At 35.2% G+C, this 15741-nt stretch overlaps 1 protein-coding gene across 5 annotated transcripts in view; it reads right to left on the bottom strand.

The window, feature by feature from the left end:
* DZIP3 (DAZ interacting zinc finger protein 3) overlaps positions 1-15741 on the bottom strand; it is a 130901-nt gene that overhangs the window by 112525 nt on the left and 2635 nt on the right. For 4 of the 5 annotated variants that reach the window (XM_049628142.1, XM_049628143.1, XM_049628140.1 and 1 more), the window contains 2 exons: positions 2497-2593; positions 550-622 (listed from right to left, as the gene is read on the bottom strand). In XM_049628142.1, coding sequence (XP_049484099.1) covers positions 550-622; positions 2497-2528 — 105 coding nt within the window. In that variant the 5' untranslated portion in view covers positions 2529-2593. The remainder of the gene's footprint in view (positions 1-549; positions 623-2496; positions 2594-15741) is intronic. The other variant, XM_049628141.1, reaches the window with a different exon arrangement.

Below are 15741 nucleotides of genomic sequence, written 5' to 3'. Positions count from 1 at the left end.
TCATATATATGTATATGTGTGTATACATATATATGTCTTTTTTAAGCTACGACAAAATTTATTGTCATTGCCAATATAAGCCTTATATTAACGTAAACTTCAGTTATTCTCTTTCATTTTGAACTGGAAGTTCTAACAGTAAAGATAAAAACAGGAAAGAGAATTTCAAAACAACTCTGAAATGCCTTACTAAATAAAATTCTGTGTGTGTGTTTTCTCTTCATGTGTATAGTTTTTATTTTGTTTGGATTTTGCTTTTAAAAGACAAATAAGAGATTCTTAAAATTGATTGTTGGGATGTTCTGGGAAAGTCAATTCAATCACCTACTAATTTTAACTTCTAGTGAGAATTGGTGCTTCTAATAACTTTGAGACACACATATCAATTATCAGAGAGCTTTCATTATGACCATACTTTTACTTGTAAAGGAAGGAAAGTAGACTCACCCCCAAATTTTAACAAATATTTTAACTGACTAGATTTAGAATTATGTTGTCATACCTAATTAATCATTACTAATTAACAATGAAAATTAAATCTTCTCTTACCAGTTGATCAGTTGATTTTTCTACCTTATTCTTGATGTCCTCCTTAATCTGCCCCTCCACAGGAGGATCCCTACTTTAAATGAAAAATAAAGGTGTATTCAGAGGGTCTCCTTACAAAGAACACAATTAAACTGCAGTAGTAAAGAATCTAACAAGTGAATTTGTCTGAAAGTTCAAAAGTATAAACAATGTATAGCAAAGACTGATAACTCAGGCTAAAGAAAAAAATTATGCTGTCCCTTACTAAATGGTGATAAACAGAACTGAAGGCTGATATAAAAAGCTTTACTTGAATAGACACACAATAGACCAAAATAATGGGGAAATTTAAACTTTATAGCACTGCTTCAGTATAAAGAAAAAAGGATCTTAAGAAGCCTCATGTTGTGTGTGTGTATATGTGCATGCATTTATTAAGATAATAAAGGTTTGGAAAGGATCTATCTTGTGTAGATCCTTTTATATTTTGTTTCAAGTTCCTGGTATTATAGTCATCCAGTTTTCCAAAATAATTTTTTAAAATTGAGGGAGAATATCGTATTTAAAAACCAACTATTTTTGTAAAAATGAATAACTTGACAAGTTTTGCTTCTGGCATTGGTTTAAAATGCAAACATATATGGTGTTACATACAGAACTGAAAAAATTTATTGCTTTTGCCTACATACAGAACCATGATATTAGGCCCATAAGAATTCTATACACTAGCAGAGATAAAACTGAGGTGAGAAACATATCAATTCATTTACTCAGCATTATACTTTATAAAAATTATCCCATTTTACTTCACATTTATGTATTCATCTCATAGACAATCATTTATCATCTTCCGCTATGCCAACAGATTTTGTCAGGGGAAACTGGGACAGATAAACAGTACAGTATTATCCACATAGTGACAGTTTCAATGAAAGATGATTTATACACACAAACAATACTTCACAAGATGGTTCTCAGTGCTCTTTAAAATGTCATTGCAAAGAAAAACCTCTTAACTATCTTTTTATCCACTTCTAAGCCCCACTCCAAAAAGGAACATAAGGAATTTTCTTGTGTTGTCAAGGAATAAGAAATAGTGCACCAGTATTCTGAAGCCTCTCAATTTTTGTAGAAGAGTACATAAAGTTCTCAAATGCATACCCTACTTGCTAACTCCATTTCATGGAGTTCAAGCCAACAGTTCTCAGTCTCAGATGCTTATTAAAATCACCTGTGAAGCTTTTGAACAACCTACTTCAGAGCTTCTTAATCCAAAGTGTAGGATGTGGGCTGCTATATTCACCAGTTTTCCTAACAAATTTGGTATGTAAGCTTAACTAATCCTCACTCCCTCCCCAATATTAAAATGGCTCTATTAAAGGTTACTAATGAAATCCTGCTTGTTATGTCAACAGATTTGTCTTAGTTCTTCATTCTACCTAGCCTTTCTGCATTATTCAACATTGCCCATCATACCCTCCAACCTCCTGTGGAAACTTCTGCATTCTTTGTGGCTGCTGGTTCTCCTCCTAGCTCTCTACTCCTCAGTTTGTACCACTGACTACCCCTCTTCCTCTCATTCATCTTATTCGTTTATTATTAATACTTAATACAGAACAATATACATTAACAGAATCAAACCATGCTCCTGATATATTAGAAAAGGAAGGTACATCAACAGTCACTATGGCAGTCACTTTAAGATGGGTAAATTGATGTCCAGAGAGGTTATATACCTAGAAAGTAGCAAAGCTGGAACTAGAGTTTAGCCAGAGTATAGTACTTAAGAGAAATTTCCTGAAATTAGATTCCCCCCCATCTACATCCCCCACTTATCAAAGTTGCTAAACTGTCTTGAAGCATAAACGTGTCTCATCTATACTAGCTTCCCAAGGTTATATGGAAAGGACAAATGTTGTGTCTTCAAATGCAACAAACATGGTTGGTTTTTGTCAACCTATCCCTTACCTCATAAAAAACTGTTCTGGTAGAGAATCCATGCTGCAGAATGTTTTGCAAAAGTCTTATTCAAATGTTTACAGACTTTTACTACTGATGTTTAAAGCTGCAAGAAAAGTAATATTTTTAATGGTCAAGTAGAAGGATTACATTCTTTTCCCCCACTATAAAAATATATATGATCATTAAAGAAATAGTTGTAATAGTTGAAATAGTTGTAAAAGAAAATGAAAATTACATAGTTTGACCATCCAAAGATAAGTCACTACCTACATTTTAATATTTTACTTTTTCCAGCATACGTATATTTTACCAACTTGTAATCATACTGGATAAATGATGTTCTACATTATGGTTTTCACCACTGAGCACTATATCAAAAGCATCTTTCATGTGATATTATACTCCTAGTATGTATTCTCAATGGTTACATAAGAATTGGCTGACTGGGGTTTCCTAGACCATTAATTTATAGATGGACATTTAGATTGTTTCCTATTTTACCTTTATGATTATTCTAAGAAATTCTCATAAGTAGAATTTCTCAGTCAAAAGACAAATATTTTAAGCCTCTTGGTGCATACTGCTAAATGGCTTCCCCAGAAGTTTATGCTAATTTATTTTCCACAGAGTACATGAGTTTCTGTTTAATGCAATCTTCATTAACACTAATTGTTTTGTTTTCCTTATTCTAAAGGTAACATTTAGCCACCTTCCCCCAAAATCATGATTCTACGTCTTCATAAAATAGGAGAGGTGAGATGTACACTCTCTGGTTCAAATATCAATGAATGTCGTGGATGTTACCTGAAAGAAAAAAAAAAAAACTGCCGCCACACAAATGAAAATAAAAAGAATATCCATTTGTACATCTATTTATATAACTCTCTATTCAATTATTCCAAGAGTAACTCTTCTAAAATTAGTCACATTTACACCCTGATGTTTATAGCAGCACTACCTACAATAGCCAAATTATGGAAGCAGCCTAAGTGTCCATTGATAGATGAATGGATAAAGAAGAGGTGGTATTTGTATACAAGGGAATATTATTCATCCATAAAAGAGAATGAAATCCTACCATCTGCAATGACATGGATGGAGCTAGAGAGTATTATGCCAAGAGAAAGGCAAATACCACATGACTTCACTCAAATGTGGAATTTAAGAAATAGATGAGCAAAGGGAAAAAAAGAGAGACAAACCAAGAAACAGACTCTTAATTACAGAGAACTGATGGTTACCAGAGGGGAGGTAGGTGGGGTTACGTAGGTGATGAGGATTAAGGAGTGCACGTGTTGTGATGAGCACCAGGTGATGTATGGAATTGCTGAATCACTATACTGTACACCTGAAATTAATAGAACACTATATATTAACTAGAACTAAAATAAAACAAAACAAACCCCACTAATAGCATGTATAATATACAGCCGTAAGTTAGATCAGCAGAACTTTTGAAGGCCCATTATTAAAATGCAGTTCAGCATAGGTAATTCCCAAATAAAGAAAACATGTTCCACAAGATCATTTGCAAGTCACCTATTCATTCAGATTGTATTTACTCAAAGAAACACTATTTTACATGATACTGACTCTCCCTTAAAAGCCAGAAAAAGCCAACCAAACATGTAGAAAAGAAGTAACGGCTGGACCTGAACCTTCATAAGCCTTGAGGCCTGAGTATCCTGTCATTAGTGAGCTGAATAGGGAAGGGGGCAATTTGGTGCCTGACTAAAAGAAGTCCTGGGAGATCATCTGCAAAACTAATATTCCTAATTATGATACTGCCTGTAGATATTTTCTATATTTGACTCACACCAGCTCTAAGTTACAAAGGTAAGGGTAATTCTCTCAACAATCCAATGGATACTTTCTAATCAAAACACAAATGCAAACATTTACACACACACACACACACCCCCATCTAATTTCTTCGTTTACTAACAAGTGTTGGCAAGGATGTGGACGCAAGGAACCCTCATACACTGTTGGTGGGAGTGTAAATTGGTGTAGCCATTGTGGAAAACAGTATGCAGGTTCTTCAAAAAATTAAAATTAGAAATACCATATGACCCAATAATTCTAAGTATTTACTCAAAGAAATTAAAAACATTAATTTGAAAAGATCTTTGCACCCCTGCAGCATTATTTACAATAGCCAAGAAATGGAATCAATCCAAGTGTCCACCAATAGGTGAATGGATACAGATGTGATATATATAAACACATACACTGAAATATTATTCAATATTTGAAAAGGACAAGATCTTGCTGTTTGTGACAACATGGGTGGATCTAGAGGGTATTAGCTAAATGAAATAAGTCATTATTTCATTCAAACAAATGAATAAACAAAAAACAGAATCAGACCTATAAATACAGACAACTGATGGTTGCCAGAGGGAAGGGGATAAGACACATGGGCAAAACGCATGAAGAGGAGTAGGAGATACAGGCTTCCAGTTATGGAATAAGTCACAGGAATAAAAGGCACAGCATAGAAATATAGTGAATTATACTATAATAACATATCATGACAGATGGCAGCTACACTTGTGATGAGCATAGCATAACCTATAGACATAATGAATCATTATGTTATACACCTGAAACTAACATAACATTAAATGCAAACTATACTTTAAAAAAAAGGTTAAAAAATAAATTTCCTCATTTAAAAGACAGTTTTCTAACACCTCTTAGTTTCTTGCCCATCCCTAACAAAAATGTCTTACTGTCAGTATATCTCACCTATGCAGAATCCAGTTCTCCTAGATATTTTATAGTTTTACTCTTATTTTTAAAAACTCAATAAGCAAATATGTCAATTTAAATTTGCATTCTTCGTTCAATACCAATGAAAGATCTAACCTAACACTAATGATGAAGAGGTTTTTATTCTCTCACACTAGATCAGATCTGTTTCATCTCTTCAATAAAGCTGTATAAAAAAGGACGTGGCTTTGGGAATTCTAGGACTGTGATCAAACTGCTTTTCTTTTATAGCTTCTATAACCTCCCTGCTTATTTTAATAAAAAGTTAGGCATTATCTCACAGATTATACAAAAGCACACCTTTTCTAGACAAAGCAGTCCCCCTCATTTCCAGAATTTAAAAGCCCAGACACAGATACCTCCCCCTCTGATAAGCTCTCCTTCAGGCAGTTGTTTGCACAGATCACAAGGCTGAAAAGGGAAGAAAGTCCTTTGGCAACAAGGTAGAGAAGATGGAAGGCCTCTGCTAAGCTATTCAGTGCTCAGCTTGAAAAAGAAAAGGATATAGTATTAATTAATAAATCAGAAGGTATTTGGAGCCTGAATTAAGAATTAAGAAAAGCTAATGGCTTTTTTAGTCTGCTTAGAAATACAACCTGAGATGAATCTCTGTGGTGAAAGGTTTTCCAGGAGAATATCATCAACCCCATCATTTCCCCAGGAGCTAAGCAGATCATGTGTGGCAAACCCTACTGCAATAGCAGCAGCTGCGGTGACGGTGGCACTTTACAGCCTCTGCTGGGAAGGAAGGCGTAAGTGCCTAGCAACAGAAAGGAAGTAGCCAGGCCGAAACATTAATACACTGCTTCTAAAATAATCCAGAGGTTCTTACCATTCTAGAAGAGGCTGAAGGAAACCTTCAAAATCAGGGTTAACATGGGATAAAGGATGAATCTGGTTTCCCCTGGTGTGTTCATCTCAACAGGCTTTCCCTGTCAGCAGGAAACTAAAAATTTACCTCCCTTCCTGGAACTGAGGGATTGCTTGTCCACAGGAACCTATTCAGGTGCTAGCTAATTGATCAGAGGGCAAGTTAAAGGTCAGTGTCAATTTCTAGCACACCTTTATCCACCAAGCAAAATGATCTTATCCACAGGCTGTTTTACTGGTAAAAAACAAAGTCCTGCCATCTTTATCCTTATCCAACAGTAAAATGCCTTTCTTACTGCTCCCTCTGAGCTCCCAGCTCCCTCTTCCCTCTTATCTACTGAAATTGTATCAAACTTTTTTTAATCGCAAAAGTATTCCACCTCCCCCTACTTTTAAAGGTGGCTTATTCACAAAAAAGCAGGCACAGTTTTGTTTCTAATTGTTTAATCATTCATTCAAATGTTTACCTTACAGCACTTGTCACCTCAACATTATAAAAGCACACTGTTTTTTAAATCTACTCGAGTGCTCATCGTAAGTCATCTGACCAAGTTAGAGGCTCTAACTAGCCAAAAAGTTCACATTTCAGTGTGTGGGTAGATAGATGTCCCATGGATTTACTACTCTTGTCAGTTCTGGCCCTTACAGATCACACAATGCCAGATGGAAAAAGGGAGTTATCGTGTGCAAAAACATTAAAATTCAACTCATTTTTCTCAATGCTATTAATTTGAAAACAAAATAATATATTTTTCAAGAGAGAAATTCAGTTGTGAGAACTTCTCTTGTGCCCACTAAATCTGGGTTCCTCTATCTTGACACTATGGACATTTTAGGCTAGATGAAGCTTTGTTATGGAAGATACACTCTGCATTTTAAGGATGTTTTGGAGCACCGCTAACTTCTACCTCATAGGTGCCAAAAGCAACTCTCTCCCACCTCTCAGGTCCATTGTGAAAACCAAAAGTGTTTCCAAGCACTGCCAAATGTCCCCTGGGGGACAAAATGCCCCAGTTGAGAACCACCTAAATGATTTAAAATGAAAAGAGCCTGGGTGGCTCAGTTGGTTAAGCGTCTGACTATTGATTTCGGCTCAGGTCATGATCCAACGGTTTGCGAGATAGAGCCCTGCGTCTGGCTCTGTGCTGACAGTGTGGAGCCTGCTTGGGATTCCTGGTCTCCCTTTCTCTCTGCCCCTCTCCCACTCTCTCTCTCAAAAATAAACAAACATTAAAAAAAAATACAAAGGTTAATTAAGTAAACACATAACAGATTGTTCTGAGGAAGAACACTTAAGACTATCCTGGTATTATGTAATATTTACAATCATTTGTCTACAAGAAAGAAAAATGACATAAAGTACCTCATTTAGATTTCATATCAATGTCAAAAGTTGAGAGATTGCATAGCATTGGTAGTTAAGAGCACAAAAATATTGGAATACTCCTGCAAGGGTATACAGAACTGCTTTGATACACATTAGCTATGCAACCTTGCTTGAAACTAATTAACATCTGTGCTTCAGTTTCCTCATCTGGAAAATAAAGATGGTACCCACTTTAGGTTCCTCAAAAAATTAATAGAACTACCCTATGACCCAGCAATTACACTACTAGACATTTATCCAAGGGATATAGGCATGCTGTTTCGAAGGGACACGTGCACCCCAACGTTTACAGCAGCACTATCAACAATAGCCAAAGTATGGAAAGAGCCCAAATGTCCATCGATGGATGAATGGACAAAGATGTGGTGTATATGCACAATGGAGTATTACTCGGCAATCAAAAAGAATGAAATCTTGCCATTTTCAACTACATGGATGGAACTAGAGGGTATTATGCTAAGCGAAATTAGTCAGAGAAAGACAAGTATCATATGACTTCACTCATGAGGACTTTAAGACACAAGACAGATGAACATAAAGGAAGTGAAGCAAAAATAATACGAAAACAGGGAAGGGGACAAAACATAAGAGACTCTTAAATATGGAGAACAGAGGGTTACTGGAGGGGTGGTGGGAGGGAGGATGGGCTAAATGGGTAAGGAGCATCAAGGAATTTACTCCTGAAATCATTGTTGCACTATATGCCAACTTGGATGTAAATTTAAAAATAAATAAAAAACAAAACAAAACAAAAAAGATGGTACTTGCTTCACAGGGTCATCAAGATTAAATGTTTAAAATATGTAATAGAACAAGACCTAGCACAAGTAATTACTATGTAAGTGTTACTATCATCCCTTCATTATCATCAACAAATTTTGTTTAAATTTGTAGCAAAATCAGTTTTTTCTTCCAATTCTCTACCTTGATGGAGAATTGCTACCATATGGAAAGGAAAGGTAATAATGAGCTTGAGAGCTGGGACAAAAAACACATTTTTCAAATATATCCCACATGGCACAAATGCAGCTTAGTTTGTACATTTGGCATCTTGGGTTTTTCACATCAGCACATATGACACATGTCATATTCCTTAAACAGTATGATATACCATTGTATAAATGTATCATTTCACCAGACAACTATTGATAAACACTTCCTCTCTGGTCTTCCCTTTTTTTCTTTTGCTATTACTAACAATGCTGCAATAAACAACCTGAACATGCAACTTGGTAAAATCTTGATAGCTATTTTAAAAAGCTGGATTTACAGTACACCTGGGTGGCTCAGTAGGCTGAGTGTTCAACTATTAATTTCGGCTCAAGTCATGATCCCAGGTCATGAGATAAAGCCCTATGTCTGGCTCTGCACTAAGTGGAGCCTGCCTGAGATTCTCTCTCCTCTCTCTCTCTCTCTGCCCCTCTCCCCCACTCACACTCGCTCGCTCTCTCAAAACAAGAACAAAAAAGTTGGTTTATGACATCAGCACTGAATTACAGAAGTATTTCAGAAGTTCAGGGGTCTGTTAGCAAAGCAGATCTCTGACACTGCTTGTTAACACTTCTGCTAGATTTTCCCAAAAGAATTCCAAAAAATTCCTTAGAGATGTGAGATGTTTTGCTCCATATGAGTAGTAATTACTTCAAGGCTTAAAACATTACGAAGAGGATGCTTTCTAGGAATAAGGCAAGACATTAGTACTGGAAGTTTCCTTATAACCAAAATTTTAAATATTATTGATCTGATTATGTTTACTATGCAAGCAGCAACAGCCATTCTTGGTGGCTTTTAAAGTAGAGGCTCTATGACTCTAGCACTCTGAAAGTCTTTATTACTCAAGTGTGAGCTCCAGGTAGACAAGAATGGCTAGGACCATCAGGTTAGACTCACACAGGTTATACCATTATTTTGTTACTGTTGTAAGAGTGAACAAAATATATTGATTATTTGGTTTTCTAGTTTTCCATTAATTTCTTCCATTTTTTTATCTGACTTCCTGGCAAGGCCACAAAATGAACATACCTAGCTAGACACAAGTAGCCAAAACATTATTTTACCCCAAAGAAAAAATAGTTTGTTTAAGGCAAACTCCAGGACTCATGGATAATGGTTGGAAAATCGTTGCAAAAGTTATCATAAACTGAAGAGCATTCTTGCCCTAAAAGATCAGGGAATTCACTGTCATACCTCAGCTCTTGTCATCTTGAAAAAAATCATTATTAGCACTGTCTGGCAGCTTATATCAGAAAGGAAGAACCCTGCAATGTACACCCAGCACCCTTCCTTATAAATCTGCCAAAACAGGAAATATCCTTGTCACAACCAGCATCTTGTCAGGAGTAGGTTTGTTTTTTGTTTGTTTGGAGAAGGTTTTTAATTTTCCTCAGACCCTCAGACCTATCCAGTTACTTCAAGACTTAGCAAACCTAAAGAACATATATTAATTTGTTTTTAATATTTGGAATGTACCTATAATGAACCTATAATGAATACGCACAGGTTAGGATCTACCTGGGGAAAAAAATCCAGATATTAAAATACCCATCAGTTTCCTTTTATTTACAGGTAACACTGCGAAAATCACTGTTCAGAAACACAGCTAGAAACCCTTGGAAGGAGCATGTTACCACTAAGCAAATTTTCCAAAGCAGAATATTTTCAGCAATGTTATCATTACTGTTATTAGACAATGATGAGAAAAAGGAAACAAGACAGAATGTTGACACATGACACATGTAGAGATGATAATCAAGCAGGAAGTAGAGTATATAATATGCACTTGACTCTCTCACCACCAATGACAAGGCCTACAATACCCAAATCCAGACTGATCCACCAATGTAAGAAGACTCATTATCTCAGAAAGACATATATTTGTAAGAAGAGTTTAGCTGAGAAGGTAGGTCAAGGTTTTGGTTATGAAGAATTTTCTCTCATAAAATTAATTGGGTGTAATTAACTGTGGTTTCATCAAAAATAAGATTAATTTTCATCAGCTCCTATGTGTCTGGCTCTGGGCTGAGTACCTATGTACAGTGAATACACATCTGATCCTCACACAACTGTGAAATAAACATTACTGTAATTCATTTTAAAAAGCAAGCAACTGAGGGATTTAGAGTTCATATTGCTAACAAATTAATAAAAGCAGAAATTCAGGCCCAAGTGTCACTAACTGCAAATTCCATATTCTTTCCACTAGGTCCCATTAAGTGCAATATTTAACTATTTAAGCGTGGTGTTCAATTTTGAGCTAAACCGAGTAATATGCATAAAGACAAACACTTAGAAACAAAACTATTTATGTGACCTTACTGACTAGTAATGATACTGTAAAGATAATCATGACATCTGATAATTTCATAATATACTATTCTCATTAGTTTTTGCTAAGAAAATCCATTTGTTCAAGAAAACAATTCAGAAAAATGCCAGTACTACACGTGCTACTAAAATGAACAATAATTAATATGTGTTTAAATGCTCTGTTAAGGTTAACAATTTTGGAGAAGTCTCCAAATTTTTTTTGATCACCATGTATCTAAAGCAATAAGTCTGAGAATACACTGACAATACATGAATAGCAATTCATTTATGAATTATATACAGATATTACTATAATATAAAATAAAAAAGAATGATATCAAAATAAGTAAAAATTTCTAATTGTTCCCACACCCTGATAGCTTCACATATCCCAAGGTGTGCATATTCCACTTTGGATGCCACTATCTTAGAAAATAGTTCCAAATTTAATTCAAGAAACAGAACATAATAATATCTTTCATGAACATAGTAATATCTACTTTCTGAAAGACTGGAAATTTAAAAATGAGATATGCAAAGGACTTGGCTCTGTATAAAGTAGGTCTTCAATAAATACTATAGTTAAAAATGATTATTGTACCTTAATTTAAAATAAAATTATGTCACTTACCTTTATCTGCAAAATTGGGATTCAGAAACAATGGATAATATTTATGTTTTAAAAAAAGGCAACCTTCTGATACTGAGATATGAAATTAGATGTGAAATTGGGGTAAAAAACATTTACCCAAATTACCCAAACCATGTACTTAAACTAAAGTTGAATTCTGTGAAATGTGCAGGGAAAAAAAACAAAACAAAACAAAACAGGAATTGTTTGAAAAGTGAAAAAGTTAATTTTATGGTTTGGCAAATCATTTAGAGGTAAGTTGAATTTTAACACTTGACTGGGAAAAGAAACAGGAAGAATAATTGAAAAGAGAGCAATTTTGGCTTAACAGGTTTTTTGCCTTTGTGTTGAGGGCAACATTTCTCAAAAATCAAAGTTGACATTAATTCTACAGACTTAGTTTTCTGGCTCTGCATAAAGGGCAAAATCAATTTAATATTAATATTTGAATATTTAATGTTGTTTTAACTACAGTAGAGACAAGGTATCCAAATGAGTCCATGCCTAGACCTCTGCCAATTTTCTACCACTAGATTTCTTTGCCTTGAATCTTTGGAACCCGGGCCAGTAGAACTTTTGTTCTACCTGCTATTTATGCATACTTAATAATCTCCTAATTTACATCTGGCCTCACATCTCCACTGAATAGAAGCCCCACAAAGTCAGGAATTTTTTTTTAATCCCTCTGCTATATATCTGCAGAGCCTACAACAGCACCTGGTACACTTCAAGCACTCAATATTGATTTAAAGAATGAAGCCACCTTTCCTCTGAATACCGCAAGTCCTCAGAAGGCAGAAGACGGAGTTTGTGTGTAAATTAAGACTGCCTTCTCTGCCAACCTGAGCCCTTCTTTACAGGTCAAAAGGCCCATATACTACTGTAAAACTATCCCTGCAGATAACCATGGAATCAAGACAGGGCCTCTGTCTTCTGGCAACTACTCAGTGTTCTTTGTTGTTTCCTCTAAATATTTAAGTACCCTGTGGTTTAGTTTTTCTATCCATACTCACCTTTTATCATTTAGGTTCAAGGCTTTAAATTTTTACCTTTAGCCTTGACCTCTCCCTTAACTACAAATAATATATTCGACAGCCCATTCAGCATCTCCTGGACGTCTAGTAGATATCGAAACATAACTGAAACTGAGCTCTAGATACTGCCTTCTCCCCACAAAATGGCTGAAGCAGAGCCACTCAGCCAAGCCAGGTCTAGATCAGACTAACTGCAGTCAACTCAAAGACTGGTGAGCAAGAAATAAATGCTCATGATTTATAACCACTGAGTTTTAAGGTGATTTGCTATGCAGAAAATACTGAACAATATGCCACACTGTCTAAAATTCCAACACTCCACCTTGACTGATACTTCCTTTCCCTCTTCCCTTTATTTTCCTCCATAGCACTTACTACATTCGTATATTTTATTCATAGTTCTTATTTGTTGTCTATGTCTCCCGTTAAAATAAAAGCTCCACCTGGATAGAAATTTTTTATCTATCTGATTCACTGCCATAACCCCAGTACCTGGAAATGTACTTACCACTCAAGCACTCATTAAATGTATGGTGGGTGAATGAACAATTAGCTCTGTGTTCACACTGTTGGTATAATTCTCATACTACAACATTCAGTATTCTATAACCTCTGCACTTCTGTCACAAATTTATATCTTTATTCAGTCTGATTTATCTAACAGGACTTAAGCTCTGGTCATGAGACGTTAAAAATTTTCAGGAGGGCCTAGGTGGCTCAGTTAAGCATCCAACTCTTGATCTCAGCTGAGGTCATGATCTTACAGTCATGAAATCAAGCCCTCCATAAGGCTCTATGCTGGGCATGGATCCTGCTTAAGAATCTCTCTCTCCCTCTCTACTACTCCCCTGCTTGTGCATGCTCTCTCTCGCTCTCACAAAAATAAACGTTTTTAAAAATTCCACTTTATGGGGTGCCTGGATGGTTCAGTCAGTTGAGTGTTCCAACTCTTGGTTTCGGCTCCAGTCACGATCCCAGGGTCATGGGATCTGTGCTGAGCATGGAGCCTGCTTGAGATCCTCTATCTCTCCCTCCCTCTGCCCCTCTTCCCAGCTAGCACTCTCTCTCTAAAAAAATCTATTTTACTCTTAATTAAAGGTATGCTAAGTTTTTCTAAAAGAAATAAAGGAGCTAGACAGCCCTAATACTGAGTTCTAAGATCCTAAGCAATTTTTTTTAACTCCCTTTAATATGTTTCTGGAACTATAAATTAGGGAAAATGTCTGTGCAAATACAAAGGATGTCAATAAAAAAATCTATGGAGAAAAGGGATTTTAAGCCAAACCTTGAAGATATTAATATTTTGCCCTAAAAAATGTGTTCCTATAGTACTCTCCATTTCTCTTAACACTTACTCTGATTTGTGTAACAGAATCTAAGCTCTTTGAGAATGAAGGAATATTCATATTTAAAAATCTTTTTACCTGTGTTGGTTAAACTAATTTAACTGGATTTTTTTCTTTTTTTAAGTAAAATACAGGAGCACCTAGGTGGCTCAGTGGGTTAAGTGTCTGACTCTTGATTTTAGCTCAGATTATGATCTCATGGTTGTGAGATCCAAGCCCCACATCAGGCTCCTCACTGAGTGTGGAGCCTGCCTGGGATTCTAGATACCTCTCCCTCTATCTTTCTCTGTCTCAATATAAATAAACAAACAAATATTAAAAAAAAATAAAAGTGAAATACAGATGCTCACTTTAGCTACTATCCTTTTAAAATCTGTGGGCATAAATGTCCTTTATAAAGAATATATATGTAAATCTGCTAAGCCTTGAACCTTAAAAAAAAATAAAAATAAGGGAAAATATGTATATGGATGGAATTAATAAACCTAAATATAAAATTAGTGATTCTGACAAAAAAGGAAAAGAGTAAAGTTGGTTCTTGAAAAGCTGAATGAAGTAGATAAACCCCTAGAAAGTTCCAGTAAGGAACTTTCCATAAGGAAAAATATAGGTAACATTTAAATGAAAAAGGAAATTTAAAACTACAATGAAGAGATTAAGAAAATTACTAGAATACTGATGCAACTTCATATCAAAATTTCTTTAAATCTAGGGCACCTGGGTGGCTCAGTCGGTTAAGCGGGTTAAGCGTCCAACTTTGGCTCAGGTCATGATCTCACCGTTTGTGAGTTCAAGCCCTGCATGGCGCTCTGTGCTGACAGTTCAGAGCCTGGAGCCTGCCTCAAATTCTGTGCCTCCCACTCTCTCTGCCCCTCCCCTGCTCGCACGTGCACTTTGTCTCTCAAAATAAATAAACATTAAAAAAATTTTTTTTAATTCTTTAAATTTGAAGAAATAGTTGCTATATTAGAATTTTTATTTCCAAACCTAAGGAAAGGTGGAAAAAATGATCAGATCTATAACCATATTACCAATTCAAATATTTTCAAAAGATCTACCACTAAATCAGCTACTTGATTTTATAGGCCAGTGGTATACAATCTACAAGGACCACCTGATTCCTATGTGATTCTCATTCTGTAGCACAGAAAAAAAGGTTAGAAAGCATCCAATTCATTTTTCAAAAGTTCACAAATTCCAAAAGAAAAAATTAATGAAAAAATTTTAAATACAAAATCCTGAATAAAATATTTGCATCATAGCAAATACAAGTTTTGTTACTATAATCTGTATGACCTTGGGCAAATTATTTCACCTTGGGCAAATTATTTCACCTCTCCTTAGTTTTTTCACCTGTAAAATGGAGATAATAGTACCTAAAGTATGAAGTTGTTATGAAGATTAATTAGTAAGTATAAAATTCTTAGAATAGTGCCTGGCTTCTAACAAATGCTCACTAAGTGCTAGCTATTATTATCCCAAGAACAAAAAAGCAACACAATACATTGCATTATCATGTCAAAGTGGAAAATGTGATCTATAAACATAGGTATTTGATAATTTTTTTAAGTAGACGCTTTGGCAAGTCTTTAAGTACAACAGGTATAAAGGGCAATCTAAACATTTGAAAGACTACTACAAGCCAATAGCACAAATTATACTAAGTGTTAAAATACTGGTCATTCCCATTCAATTAAATCATAAGACAAAGATGTTCTGTATCACCATGATTATTCCAATTTGTTTTTGCACTAATGAAATAAAGACAACATATACTGGACAAGATGAAATTATTATTTATAGATGATATATAGTGAGAAAGTCTAAGAGAGTAAACAAAATTCTATAAAAACTAATAAGAGATTTTAGTCAGGGTCTGGATAAAAGATGTATCAAAATCAG

This window comes from Panthera uncia, chromosome C2 (genome assembly GCF_023721935.1).
Source record: "Panthera uncia isolate 11264 chromosome C2, Puncia_PCG_1.0, whole genome shotgun sequence".
Classification (NCBI taxonomy): domain Eukaryota; kingdom Metazoa; phylum Chordata; class Mammalia; order Carnivora; family Felidae; genus Panthera; species Panthera uncia.
Note: the sequence above shows the minus strand (reverse complement) of the source record. Positions and strands in the feature narration are given on the sequence as shown.